Source organism: Arabidopsis thaliana, chromosome 3, assembly GCF_000001735.4.
Source record: "Arabidopsis thaliana chromosome 3, partial sequence".
In the NCBI taxonomy this organism is placed as follows: Eukaryota; Viridiplantae; Streptophyta; class Magnoliopsida; order Brassicales; family Brassicaceae; genus Arabidopsis; species Arabidopsis thaliana.
The window spans coordinates 3910477-3923322 of record NC_003074.8 but is presented as its reverse complement, the minus strand read 5'-3'; the positions used below and the strand labels follow the sequence as shown (position 1 = coordinate 3923322).

The 12846-nt window shown below is 39.6% G+C and overlaps 4 protein-coding genes across 5 annotated transcripts; 2 read left to right on the top strand and 2 right to left on the bottom strand.

Annotated features, from left to right (window-relative positions):
* The first annotated feature begins 167 nt into the window (after positions 1 to 167).
* BUG22 (cilia/flagella-associated protein) lies at positions 168 to 1904 on the top strand. The gene is made up of 5 exons (NM_112066.5): positions 168 to 283; positions 384 to 415; positions 642 to 883; positions 1205 to 1441; positions 1528 to 1904. The coding sequence occupies exons 1-5, from the start codon at positions 231 to 233 to the stop codon at positions 1534 to 1536; spliced, it is 573 nt and encodes a 190-aa protein (NP_566418.1). The 5' UTR covers positions 168 to 230; the 3' UTR covers positions 1537 to 1904.
* Positions 1804 to 3860, bottom strand: AT3G12290 (Amino acid dehydrogenase family protein). Its single transcript, NM_112065.3, has 5 exons — positions 3619 to 3860; positions 2987 to 3170; positions 2656 to 2813; positions 2336 to 2548; positions 1804 to 2227 (listed from the first exon to the last, which is right to left on the bottom strand). The coding sequence occupies exons 1-5, from the start codon at positions 3730 to 3732 to the stop codon at positions 1997 to 1999; spliced, it is 900 nt and encodes a 299-aa protein (NP_187837.1). The 5' UTR covers positions 3733 to 3860; the 3' UTR covers positions 1804 to 1996.
* A 103-nt stretch (positions 3861 to 3963) lies between these two features.
* RBR1 (retinoblastoma-related 1) lies at positions 3964 to 9974 on the top strand. 2 transcript variants are annotated; one of them, NM_112064.5, is made up of 18 exons: positions 3964 to 4435; positions 4876 to 4973; positions 5089 to 5193; positions 5280 to 5422; positions 5502 to 5598; positions 5685 to 5731; positions 5999 to 6191; positions 6323 to 6389; positions 6476 to 6655; positions 6756 to 7811; positions 7907 to 8069; positions 8168 to 8240; positions 8362 to 8538; positions 8632 to 8751; positions 8834 to 8966; positions 9059 to 9171; positions 9280 to 9395; positions 9478 to 9974. In NM_112064.5, the coding sequence occupies exons 2-18, from the start codon at positions 4890 to 4892 to the stop codon at positions 9650 to 9652; spliced, it is 3042 nt and encodes a 1013-aa protein (NP_566417.3). In that variant the 5' UTR covers positions 3964 to 4435; positions 4876 to 4889; the 3' UTR covers positions 9653 to 9974. The 2 variants fall into 2 exon arrangements, with proteins under 2 accessions (NP_566417.3, NP_001189868.1); NM_001202939.1 differs by having other exon boundaries at positions 4153 to 4435; positions 9481 to 9860.
* Positions 9947 to 12842, bottom strand: PRMT3 (protein arginine methyltransferase 3). Its single transcript, NM_112063.4, has 7 exons — positions 12364 to 12842; positions 11816 to 12283; positions 11603 to 11700; positions 11292 to 11370; positions 10968 to 11207; positions 10713 to 10880; positions 9947 to 10635 (listed from the first exon to the last, which is right to left on the bottom strand). The coding sequence occupies exons 1-7, from the start codon at positions 12679 to 12681 to the stop codon at positions 10201 to 10203; spliced, it is 1806 nt and encodes a 601-aa protein (NP_187835.2). The 5' UTR covers positions 12682 to 12842; the 3' UTR covers positions 9947 to 10200.
* Positions 12843 to 12846: the final 4 nt, after the last annotated feature.

The window sequence follows — 12846 nt, the reverse complement described above, 5'->3', positions numbered from 1 at the left end:
TACCACGTTGGGTTTATCCAGCTGAACCGCAATATTATATTGGAAAAAATGGCATCTATTATCTATCTTCATTCAACTCAAAGGCTCATGGCTTTATTAGTGGGCCGAGGCCCAAGCCTTTATAACGAGGAATTTGGTAGCCCTATAGATTTATTATCATACGACGACAAGTCTACGAGCTTCTTCTTCTCGGAATCGGAGAAGCAGGAAAATTCCGGAGGAGCAGGAAGATGTTCAAGAACACGTTTCAATCTGGGTTTCTGTCTATTTTGTACAGTCTAGGGTATATTATTTTGTTACTTTTTTCTTTTCAATATCTAATTAATTGGAATCGTTTGATGTGTTCTACTGTTCTTAAATCATGGAGGTTTTTTGTTTTGCAGAAGTAAGCCTCTTCAGATATGGGATAAAGAAGGTGAGCTTTATGATCAAAATAATCTATAATATATTTGCTAGATATAAGTAATTGAATCTAAGTTAGTGTGATTTTTTGTCAAAATCCTCTGTAAGCTGTATGAATTTAAAACCGTGAGCTTTGTCTAACAAATAATTGTTGACTTGTTCTATCTGAGCTACAATTTCTCTAGAATTTGATCAAATTAGTGTTTACCTAAGCCTGTTTATTGTTTTTTGATTAATAGTTGTGGATGGACATGTGAAGCGTTGCCATGATGATGACATTCAATCCAATGTGCTTGAAGTAGTTGGATCAAATATTCAGTCTACATACATTACATGTCCTGCTGATCTTTCCGCTACTCTTGGTATCAAACTTCCTTTTTTGGTCTTGGTGGTGAAGGATATGAAGAAATATTTCTCATTCGAGATTCAGATTCTGGATGACAAGAATGTTCGCCGGCGTTTCCGAGCTTCTAACTTTCAAGTATGTATGTCTTTCCCTTTGCTTATTCAGTCTTCACTAGTTTATCTACTGTAGTGTCGATGCTGCGTTTTAGGTTATTGGTTATTCTCTTCAAGCAATTTCTAATCAATGGCTTAGTCTGATGTCACACAATAGATTAGTAGGTAGCTTCTGGATAATGTTTAGTTTAGTATACTAACAACAGTTGGTATCAATCTCCTAATCTTTCGATAAGCTTGTAAATACAGTTGTTGTCAATACATTAGATCTGCTGCACTTTGTGTATTATGCTAAAATCCTAGGGACTAGTATTGATGTTTTGTATTGAACAATTTTTCCTAGGCTGTCACTAGAGTAAAGCCGTATATTTGCACAATGCCACTGAAGATGGACGAGGGATGGAATCAAATCCAGCTTAACTTAGCGGATCTTACTAGGAGAGCTTATGGGACTAATTATGCTGAGACATTGCGAGTTCAGATTCATGCTAACTGCCGCCTTAGGCGCATATATTTTGCTGATCGTCTCTACTCTGAAGAGGAGCTTCCTCCGGAATTCAAGCTGTATCTCCCAGTGCAGGTTTGGATTTCACTGTTTAGTTACTATCTTCTCCTTTTCTCGTTCACTTTGTTTACTTACAAAGCATGCTCTTTTTCTTATTGCAGAAAGCATGATAAGTTCATTCCGAATGCTGCTGCCGTTGTCGTGGTATACAGGAAATCTACTGTTTAAGTGTTGACTAATTCAGATAGAGCAAGAGCGTGATAGTTTTAGTGTCGCTTGTAGCATCCCATGGAACTTGGAGTTTGCCATACCTTGGGCATGCTTTAACTTTGTTGTGTTAAACTCTTCCTGTAATGGGATTATATAGTCTCTTAAGATTTTCAATGAATATTGTACATGATCTTGGGTCAATGCAGACAAGTAACATACATGCTTTTGAGTCACATGATGACACCCTTGTATTTAACTGAATTGCGGAAATAATCGTTCTAGCTAGTTGCAGAACAATGTAAGGTAATCCAAAGGGAACGCCAATTTCAATTTATTTGAGTGGAAAAATATCGTCAAGCCAAGTACACAATTACAGAATGGAGAAACTCTTGGTTTCTTTATTACATACAGTAGATTGTTTTACTCGCCAAAGACACGCTTGGCACCGTCTACGGTGTTCCTGAGAAGCATTGCCACTGTCATTGGGCCTACACCACCAGGGACCGGAGTTATGAAACCTGCAACTTTTGAAGCTTCTGCGAAATCAACATCTCCAACCAACCGGTATCCTGATTTCTTGCTCGGGTCGCTGACTGCATTAGTTCCAACATCAATTACTGCAGCCCCTGGCTTTATCCAGTTGCCCTTAATCTGAAATGTCAAAACGATAGTATATTTGAATTGTAAACTATTCACATTGATCTACAAGAGGTAGACTAAATTATCTTCTAAATGACAATGAAAATGTATGAAAATCACCATGTGGGCTTGTCCGCATGCAGCAATAACAATGTCAGCTTCCCGTATGATAGCCTCAGGATCCTTGGTGTGAGAATGTACAGTTGTGACAGTAGCATCAGCCTTGAGCAAAAGAAGTGAAACGGGCAAACCAACAATGTTACTCCGACCTACAACAACTGCTCGTTGCCCCTTTATCTTTACGCCGCTTCTAGCTAGGAGTTCCAAACATCCCTGCACACACAGAAAATCACCTCATAGTTGATACAGAAGAAAAACAGAACACTGAGATTTCTCGCTTGAAAGAGACTGAAGTCTATATGCAAAAAAAGGAGAAGTACCTTTGGGGTGCAAGGAAGGAAGAGGGGTTCTCTGCCTTTCATGGCTAGCTTACCAATATTCAAAGGATGGAAGCCATCGACATCTTTATCAATGCTGATTGCACCCAATATATGCTCCTCATTAATATGTTTCGGCAATGGGAGTTGAACTAATATGCCTGCAAATCAAACACCAAAGCTTATATAAGCACAGGAGAGCAAGGAATGTTTGCTTTATACCAAAACGAAAGACTTGCATAGACATTAAAGTTTCTATCTATCCTTAATAGTTTAGACTAATGATAACCGAGAAGACATACAAAATCAAGTATTATTTACCGCCACAACTAACCATGGACATCCGGATTTGAATTTAGTTCATGAACTTTGCTAATAAGATCAGCTTCAGAAACTTCCTCTGGTAGGCCCACGTCAAATGACTTAATCCCAACCTCAGCGCACGCTTTCCTCTTCGTATTCACATAGGTCTGTGAATCCTTTCGGCTCCCAACAATAACTACAGCTAGTCCTGGGACCTGCATGAAGGTAAAATCAGATTCGATTGAATCTCGTACATTCTTGAAACTATATAAAGGGGTCCAACTGAAGCAACTGAACAAACGCACTAAACCATTTATTACACATACTCTCGTTCCTTCTATTTTATTACAATGATATCAAACATTATAAGCTTAGCACACACTATCTGTATAAATAAGATAGTATGCCACTTGAAGTAATGCAGGCAGCTCAAAAATCCAGCGAAACAAAATAACAGTGATCTAACTAAAATGGAGCTTACATTTGACCCTGTTAAGCATTTTCAATAGAAGGTTGTGATCATAGCTGCTTAAATCTAGTCATTTTAAACCATAAAGCTAAAAGAGAGTAAATTTTCAATAGTGCTATCATCTTATAAAAGAACGGAGAATTATAAGGAGAGACATGTCAAGATTAGGACACTGATTCATAAGATGCGTTTACCTTGCCGTGTTTCTCAGATAGACCGCGAACTTCCTCGGCGATCTCTGATCTGATGGTATGAGCAATCGCCTTGCCGTCGATTATCTTCGCCGTGTGATCAGATGATGACGCCATGAGCCACTAGGAATTTGCCTCGTGTCGGAAATATCTAATTCTCTCTCTGGATCCACTCACACTCGAAGATGACGAAGAAGACTTAATCTGAATCCATCCGCGGATAGGACACTCATACTTCTGCAACCAAACGTTCTACAATGGCAAATATGTAATTTCCCGCGTGACCTAAACTAGAAACGGCATCGTATTAAGGGTGGGCCCAATCATAACTCACACGAGGCTTTGTCGCGGTCACGAAAACCCAGACGGCGTTAATGGCCCACTCCGTTTGTTTCGACCCCGCCGTGACGGCGAATCTTTCCCTCTCAGCGTTTCACGCAACAGTAAGTAAGTTTTGGCGGTAAAATTGGGTCACAGATGGGTACGTGTCGATTTAATAGTGGTTGAAAGCGCGCGAATATAATTGTATACGTATGTGTATGTATTCTCCGTGTTGTTTTTCCCGCGCGAGATATATCCTTTTTTAGGGTTTGCCGCATAATCAGACCCCATTCTAGAGAGAGAAGAGGGAAGTCAGGTGAAGATAGAGAGAGACACTGAGAGGAGGGAAAATTTGTAGGGTTTTCGGAGATCTCTGTGATTCCTCTGAATTTGTCGAATTTTTTGGAGGAGGCGTTAGAAGTCGGGCTTCTTAAAAATCAGATCTTCTGCTCAGGCTTTAATCGGCGACGTCTGGTATTGGGATCTGTGACACAAAAAGGTAAGATCTTTCTCTATTGCCTATCCTTTGATTTGAAATCTTATCCTCTAGGTGGTTTATCTGAAATTTTCTATTGATATTTCGCTATTCGATTGTAAGTTGGTGAGAGAATTCTCCAAAAACAAAAAAGAGAAAAACTTTGAATGAATATTTAAGATAACATCTGGGTAAAATTTTTCCGGAGTGGTGGGTTTTAGATTATGCCCCAATTTCTCTTCTTTTTTTCCCCCAAATTTTGTCTTTCTGCCATGTTTTGGGAAATTGGGAGTTTGTTTTCTCATGTCTGTTAGTGTGTTCTTCCGAATGGGTTGGGCATGGTTCCTATTGAATTTCAGTGTGATTAAATTAACAAATCTCTTTGCTTGAAAAGTCCCTTTTTCTTCGTCTTCAGTTAGCAGTTTAATTGGAAGTAAAATTAGCTTGATTTTGCATGTTTTCAGCTGCGTTGGAGACTATGGAAGAAGTTCAGCCTCCAGTGACCCCGCCCATTGAACCAAATGGGAAAAGAAGCGAAGCCTCTCTCTTGGACATATGCGAGGTTTACTCTTCTCTTTGCTGATCTAGTTGCATTTGTTTAGTTGAAGATACCATTTGAGTTCTCTCGGAAATTTTGAGGACTAGCTCTAATCCCTGTAGTTGATTTCTTATTGCAGAAAGTTCTGTCTCTTGATGGGAGCACTTGCGATGAAGCTTTGAAGTTGTTTACAGAAACCAAACGAATTTTGTCAGCAAGCATGTCTAACATTGGAAGTGGAACGGTGAAATACATTTTTCCTCTAACTTCTCTTTTATCAGTTAACTGTGGTTTCATTATGACTAAATCCTTTTTTCTTCTTCTTATTAGCGGGAAGAAGTAGAGAGGTTCTGGTTTGCGTTTATTCTCTATTCAGTGAAGAGGCTTAGTGTGAGAAAAGAAGCGGATGGTCTGTCAGTGTCTGGTGATAATGAGTTTAATCTATGTCAGATACTGAGGGCTCTGAAGCTAAAGTAAGTAGTGTTCAATTCTTCCTTCCTTGTCATTCTTAAATTCATTTGTAGTGACGATTTTCCTCTTTTCTGTTTATAGTATTGTGGATTTTTTTAAAGAGTTACCTCAGTTTGTGGTCAAGGCTGGATCTGTACTGGGTGAACTTTACGGCGCAGACTGGGAGAACAGACTTCAGGTTTTGACTAACATCTTTTAAATATACTTCTACTTCTATTATATCATTGTTAAATATGCTTCTATTAACTAATTTTTACTTACTAGGCAAAGGAGGTGCAGGCTAACTTTGTGCATCTTAGCCTTCTAAGCAAGTGAGTTTAGCTCCCTTCCTATTTTACATTTATCTTTGTTTTGTGTAAGAATAGTTATTGACATAGATTTCATATTTTGGACCTGCAACTTAGAAGCAAATTTTCTTCCTATGCAATAATCAGAATATGGGCTTGCAATATTCCTTCAATTTTAAATTAATTAAGATTTAGAGTTACAGATTTCTGGTTTTCATGTGATTATATTCTGTGAATTGTTTTAAGGACATGTTAAAGTATGATGTTTTTGGTACCTTTCCTTGGTAACAGATACTACAAACGTGGGTTCCGGGAATTCTTTTTGACATATGATGCAAACGCAGAAAAGAACTCAGCAAACTCTTCTACCTATTTGCTGGATAGTTATCGTTTTGGATGGCTACTCTTTTTGGCACTCCGAAACCATGCGTTTAGTCGATTTAAGGACCTCGTGACATGCTCAAATGGCGTAGTTTCTATATTGGTTAGTGACTACCTGTGGAGCTCTCCCTAATCTTTCATTCATTTTAGTCTTGCTGTACATTATTACTTGAAAGATGCTTCGTTTAATATAACGCAATTGAAGTATAGGCTAACTCCTTTTCATGTTATCAGGCTATTTTGATCATACATGTTCCTTGTCGGTTTAGAAATTTCAGCATCCAAGATTCTTCTCGCTTTGGTGAGTGTTTATCTTTTCTTCTATCCCGATAACCATGGCACCATAGAATGTTTATCATCTATTTTCATTTATGTGATGAATCTCAGTTAAGAAAGGTGACAAAGGTGTAGACTTGGTTGCATCACTTTGCAAGATATATGACGCCTCAGAAGATGAGTTGAGGATAGTAATTGACAAGGCAAATAATTTGGTAGAAACCATACTGAAGAAAAAGCCATCTCCAGCATCTGAGTGCCAAACTGACAAGCTAGATAATATTGACCCAGGTTGGTCTAAAATCATTTTCCTTCTTCAATTAAAGAATCATGTGAGTTCATTGAACAGTTGCCTGATTGTTCTTCGAATCTATATGGTGTTTTACTGCAGATGGCTTGACCTACTTTGAGGATTTACTGGAAGAGACGTCCATCTCAACTAGCTTAATTACACTTGAAAAGGATTACTATGATGGTAAAGGCGAACTTGATGAGAGGGTATTCATCAATGAAGAGGATAGCTTACTTGGATCTGGAAGCTTATCTGCAGGAGCTGTTAATATTACTGGTGTTAAGAGGAAAATTGATGCTTTGAGCTCACCTGCAAGGACATTTATAAGCCCACTTTCTCCTCATAAGTCGCCTGCTGCTAAGACAAATGGTATTAGCGGTGCTACCAAGTTGGCAGCAACACCAGTGAGCACAGCAATGACAACTGCCAAGTGGCTCAGGACTGTCATATCCCCGCTTCTGCCAAAACCTTCTCCTGGGTTGGAACATTTCCTTAAATCATGTGATAGGGATATAACAAATGACGTCACACGAAGAGCACACATAATATTGGAAGCTATTTTCCCAAATAGTTCCCTTGGTGCCCAATGTGGAGGTGGAAGTTTGCAAGCTGTTGACCTGATGGATGACATATGGGCAGAGCAGCGCAGATTAGAAGCTTGTAAGTTATACTACAGAGTTCTTGAGGCAATGTGTAAAGCAGAAGCTCAGATTTTGCATGCAAATAATCTGAACTCTTTATTGACAAATGAGAGGTTCCATAGATGCATGCTTGCTTGCTCAGCTGAATTGGTACTGGCTACCCACAAAACAATTACAATGTTGTTCCCAGCTGTTCTGGAGAGGACTGGGATCACAGCCTTTGATCTCAGCAAGGTAATTGAGAGTTTCATACGACATGAAGATTCTCTGCCTAGAGAGTTGAGACGACATCTGAATTCACTGGAGGAACGGCTTCTAGAGAGTATGGTATGGGAGAAAGGCTCTTCAATGTACAATTCTCTGATTGTTGCCAGGCCATCGCTTGCATTGGAGATAAATCAGCTCGGTTTACTAGCTGAACCAATGCCATCTCTGGATGCAATCGCAGCACTTATTAATTTCTCTGACGGAGCAAATCATGCATCATCTGTACAAAAGCATGAAACTTGTCCAGGTAGTTTTATTTGTTTCTGAATTAAAGCAGTTTTCCAACCTGTTGTTAATGGTATGATTTTCTTACCAAAAATTGTCAAATTTGCTGCCATATAGGACAAAATGGGGGGATTAGATCGCCCAAAAGATTATGTACTGATTACCGCAGCATTCTAGTTGAACGCAATTCCTTTACATCACCAGTAAAGGATCGTCTGTTGGCCTTAGGCAACGTTAAATCCAAGATGCTGCCACCTCCGTTGCAGTCTGCATTTGCCAGGTACATTTTGAGTAACTATGAGTAGAAATGGAGAGTTAGTTTACCTATCTAGTTGTCCCTGTACTTGTTAAGTAACCTCTTCGGATTTATGTCTACAGCCCAACACGGCCCAACCCAGGAGGTGGAGGAGAAACTTGTGCAGAAACTGGAATCAATATTTTCTTCACAAAGGTAGGTCTGTGAGATCTTTGGATCTACTACTAATCGTTTGGTTAGATGATGTACTACAAAACACGGTATTGATTCTTCATTTTCGGCTGGGAATTGTGTTAAATGTGGTGGCTCTTCCCAGATTAATAAATTGGCTGCTGTAAGAATCAATGGAATGGTGGAAAGACTACAACTTTCACAGCAAATAAGGGAGAGTGTGTATTGTTTCTTCCAACATGTACTTGCTCAGCGGACTTCTCTTTTATTCAGTCGACACATTGACCAGATCATTCTCTGTTGCTTCTACGGAGTGGCCAAGGTGAGTAGTGTGATTCAAAGGGTTTAACTATATGTCATCTGGTTTACAATGGCTTCTCTTACACTTACACTTTTTCCATGAATCACCTTGTAGATATCCCAAATGAGCCTGACTTTCAGGGAAATCATATACAACTACCGGAAGCAACCACAGTGTAAACCATTAGTTTTCCGCAGCGTTTATGTGGATGCGTTACAATGTCGCCGTCAAGGGGTATATATACACTCTTAACCTTATGCTGAAAAGTTTCTTTACTCGGTGGAGAAGACTAAATTTGTGACAATGACTTGAACAGAGAATAGGGCCAGATCATGTTGACATCATCACATTCTACAATGAAATATTTATTCCTGCCGTAAAGCCGCTGCTGGTGGAGCTAGGTCCTGTAAGAAACGACCGGGCTGTGGAAGCCAATAATAAGCCTGAAGGTAGTTAAGAAAGGCCAGATACTTGTTAGATGTAAGCTTTGTCTATCAATTTAGTCCCTAAGTTAAATGATCGTCTTATTTTGGATTCACAGGTCAATGTCCCGGATCGCCAAAGGTGTCTGTGTTTCCAAGTGTTCCAGACATGTCCCCTAAAAAAGTATCTGCAGTGCACAATGTTTATGTTTCTCCTCTTCGGGGATCAAAGGTAAAGAAGATCATAGTGCTTAACTCTTTATCATGATATGACTAAGTCTTGAGGAGGAGGTAGGTGACAAGATTGTTTGGTTACCTTCCATGTGTTGTGTGTTTGCAGATGGATGCTCTTATTTCACACAGTACAAAGAGTTACTATGCTTGTGTTGGAGAGAGTACACATGCTTACCAGAGCCCTTCAAAGGACCTATCTGCCATCAACAACCGCTTGAACAAGTAAGTAGAAAAATCACGTCTCTCATCAGCTTCTTCCATAAAACCAATCACTGACCCAATCCAATTTCATCTGGTGTCACAGCAGCAGCAGCAACCGCAAGAGGACGCTAAACTTTGACGCAGAAGCAGGGATGGTCAGCGATTCCATGGTAGCAAATAGCCTTAACCTCCAAAACCAAAATCAAAACCAAAATGGAAGCGATGCATCGTCCTCAGGTGGTGCCGCACCCCTTAAAACCGAGCCAACAGATTCATAGATATCTCTCTCTACTTGCTACACCAACTTCTCTTCAGTTATAGCATCTGTAAATCCTTATGTTGCAGAGTTTGCTTTTATGTTTAGCTTTCTAGTTTATAGTGATCACCTCAGGCTATGAGCGGATGGATCCCTTTATTGTTTCTTTTTTCTTTTTTTATCTTAGTTAAGTCAGTCTTAATAAGCATTAATAAATGTCTTTTTCTTGTTCACTCTTTCTAACTGTGTTCGGTGTCCCATCTACTAAATTTATTTTCCACTTTAAAAAAAAACAATTTGTGACATTTACTTAACTTGGAACATATACAGTACAGTTAAGCAATTAACTATAACCAACAAATTGTCTGAACAATTGTCTGTCTTACCTTTTTAGCTCTCTATAAATTTACGCCGCAAAACAACACTTTATGTCGATTTCAGAATAACTTACTACTCCAGCATATTTCTCAAAACTTTCTCAATAGGTTAAATTTAAAACAACCTTGCAACTTATGAAAAAATCCTCAGCAAATTTGCCAGAAAAGAGTGTTACAATGGCTACAATCACATTCATAGATTAAATATCTGAACCGGCCAGTGACGCTTCTGACCCTTTGAGCTCAGCCCAGTAGCCTCTAACGAGATGTCTATGCTGCGATGCTCATGTGCTCGTGCAACACTCACACGCAGATGAATGCTTGAGGCGGGACACTCTTCGGTTCCGATGGCTTCTCTTCTGTCATTACCAGACAGAACCGAGGCCGGTGCCACTGAGATTGGTTCTTGAAAAGTTAAGATTGTCTGAGCCCAGTGTGTTGGGGGAGTGTAGGGTGATGTGGATAGTACGGTTGGGTTTTCCTTACAGAACCTACTGGTGAAACCTGTGTCAAACCACAACACAACACCATGGCACAACCTAGTTTTTGCTTCTGACTCAGTGGGCTCCAGCGTTGCCGTTGCTGTGAAATCTACTTCATCCGGTTTCATGGTAGCCAGGTCAAATGTCTAGAAACAAAGAAATTCAAGGAAATTAATTTCAAAGTTTTTCCTGGCGAAACCAAATAATGTGTGATCTTTCAAACCTGAAGAAGGGTAGGCTGTGTCACTAAATCACGCTCCGCTATAACGTCAACAATGGGAAGTCGAGTAGTGTCGTCATGTATCTCCTTCCCAATTGAAGACATGTCAAAGCCATAGACATCTTCCCAGAAAGGAAGACTTGTTGCACCTTTTCCAAATCCCGCAACAAACTGATCCAAGGAGAAAACAAGGGATAAAACTCATCAAGATGATTTCATGAAAAAGACAACATTTGAAGGGCAAAAGATAAGCTTTACCATAGTGGCCGTGTCAGGGAGGATTGCACCTCCAGGTTTCAACCACCGATCTCTTGCATAGAGCACAGAACTGAGCATTGACTCATATAAAAGGCAGTATCCCATCCATTCGCTGACTAACACATCAACACTATGAGGCTGAATCTGTATCGATTTATCTAGCTCTTCTACCATTGAGTGTGCAACTTCAAGTACCCCATTATGCTCGTTATCATTGAATACTTTGTTATCCTTCGCAATCTGCTAGAAACCAGGTAAATAATTGATATCTATGAGGAAAAAAGAAATAATGAAAATCTTGTAACAAGTAGAAAAAAAGGTAACCTTAGTTGCAACTTTGGCCATCTTCTCACTAGCTTCAACTGCAACTACCCTTGAAGCCCCAGCTTTAGCAGCAAAAAGACTGCAGACAAAGGATAAATGGTTATTGCATGCAAACTAAAAATAAGAAGTACCAAAAGTTTGACTTAAACAATCAAAGGATCTGCATATAGGCAAGAGAAATTCAAGGAAGCCTTCAGAATATGAAATAAAAGAAGCAAATAGAACCACATGTTTAAAGCTTCGTTTAGAGAATGAGAAGAAACCTAAATGAGATGGCCAATATAGAGTGAGAAAGATAACTGCAAACTCACCTCAATATCCCAGTTCCACAACCAACATCCATTACAACAGAGCCATTCAAGAGAGTAGGATTCTTCAAAAGTGCATCTCGGTATGCTTCTGTTCTAACCTGTTACAGACATCAGACACATTGAATAAACCTGACAGCTGATAGTCTTTCTTCATATGGTGCAAGTGCAGGTTAGTTAATTATGACACAATTCCAGAAAAGATTAGTGCATTACCTTATCACTTAGCATCTCCCTGTGAATGCCAAACGAACTATAAGATCCAAAATAGTTCTCATTCACCTTTCTGATGTTCCTATTAACTAGCCTTCCATCACAAACCTTTGGTTCTGCATCTTTCCCATTGACTATCAAATCATCCGCAGAACTTTGCTTTAGGCCATTGCAGTTTGAGAGCGAAGTTACATCCTTACTTCCATTTATATTGCATTTATCACTGTTCGACATTGAGCTTTCCCCTAAAGCCTCGACATCAATGCTTAAATCCCCAAGCTTCTGCAATTCCTCCATCACTTCCTCTCTGTCAAACGTGACTTCTTCATCTTCCTCATCATCTGCAAACGAGTACAAAAGTGAATCCTCCTGCCAAAAAGGCTTCAGATACTTCTCTTCATCCCAAGGAAACTTAACATCTTTGTAATCATCAGCTTCAATCTTCCAACTGAAACACATGTTCTCAGCCACCTAATTCATTAAAGGAACCAAATTTAAACAAAAACAATAAAATTAGAGAAACCAAAAACGAAGGAAGCAAAAACACAAACCTGTGAGCGAATATAGTTGATGAGCTTAAAAGAAGAGTAGAAATCGAGCTTCAATTCCTTTCTAACTCCATGAAAGTCGAATCCGTGGCTTAGACGACAGTGTTCGAAGAGTAAATCACAGGAAACGAAGTGAGAATCACAAAACAAACACAGAAAATCAGATTCCGAGTCGTCACCATCATCCTCCTCCTCCTCCTCTCCTCCTTCTATACCATTATCATCAGCTTTCCAGTCTCCCCAATCTCCTTCGTCTGAGTAATTTTCTTCTTCATCCTCGCTGTAGTTGAGAATCTCGTGCTTCACCATTGTCGCCGCCATGAGAAAGATAACGGCGCCAAGTTCTTAAGAGAGAGGTTTAAGAAAGCGGAGACACCCCGGCGGGATAGAAAAACAATTACCTTCTTACCCTTTTTTGTAAACCGAAACTAACCGGAAATAATTACGGCTATTCTCTACATCAGCTTAGGCCCATAAAAAGCCCAT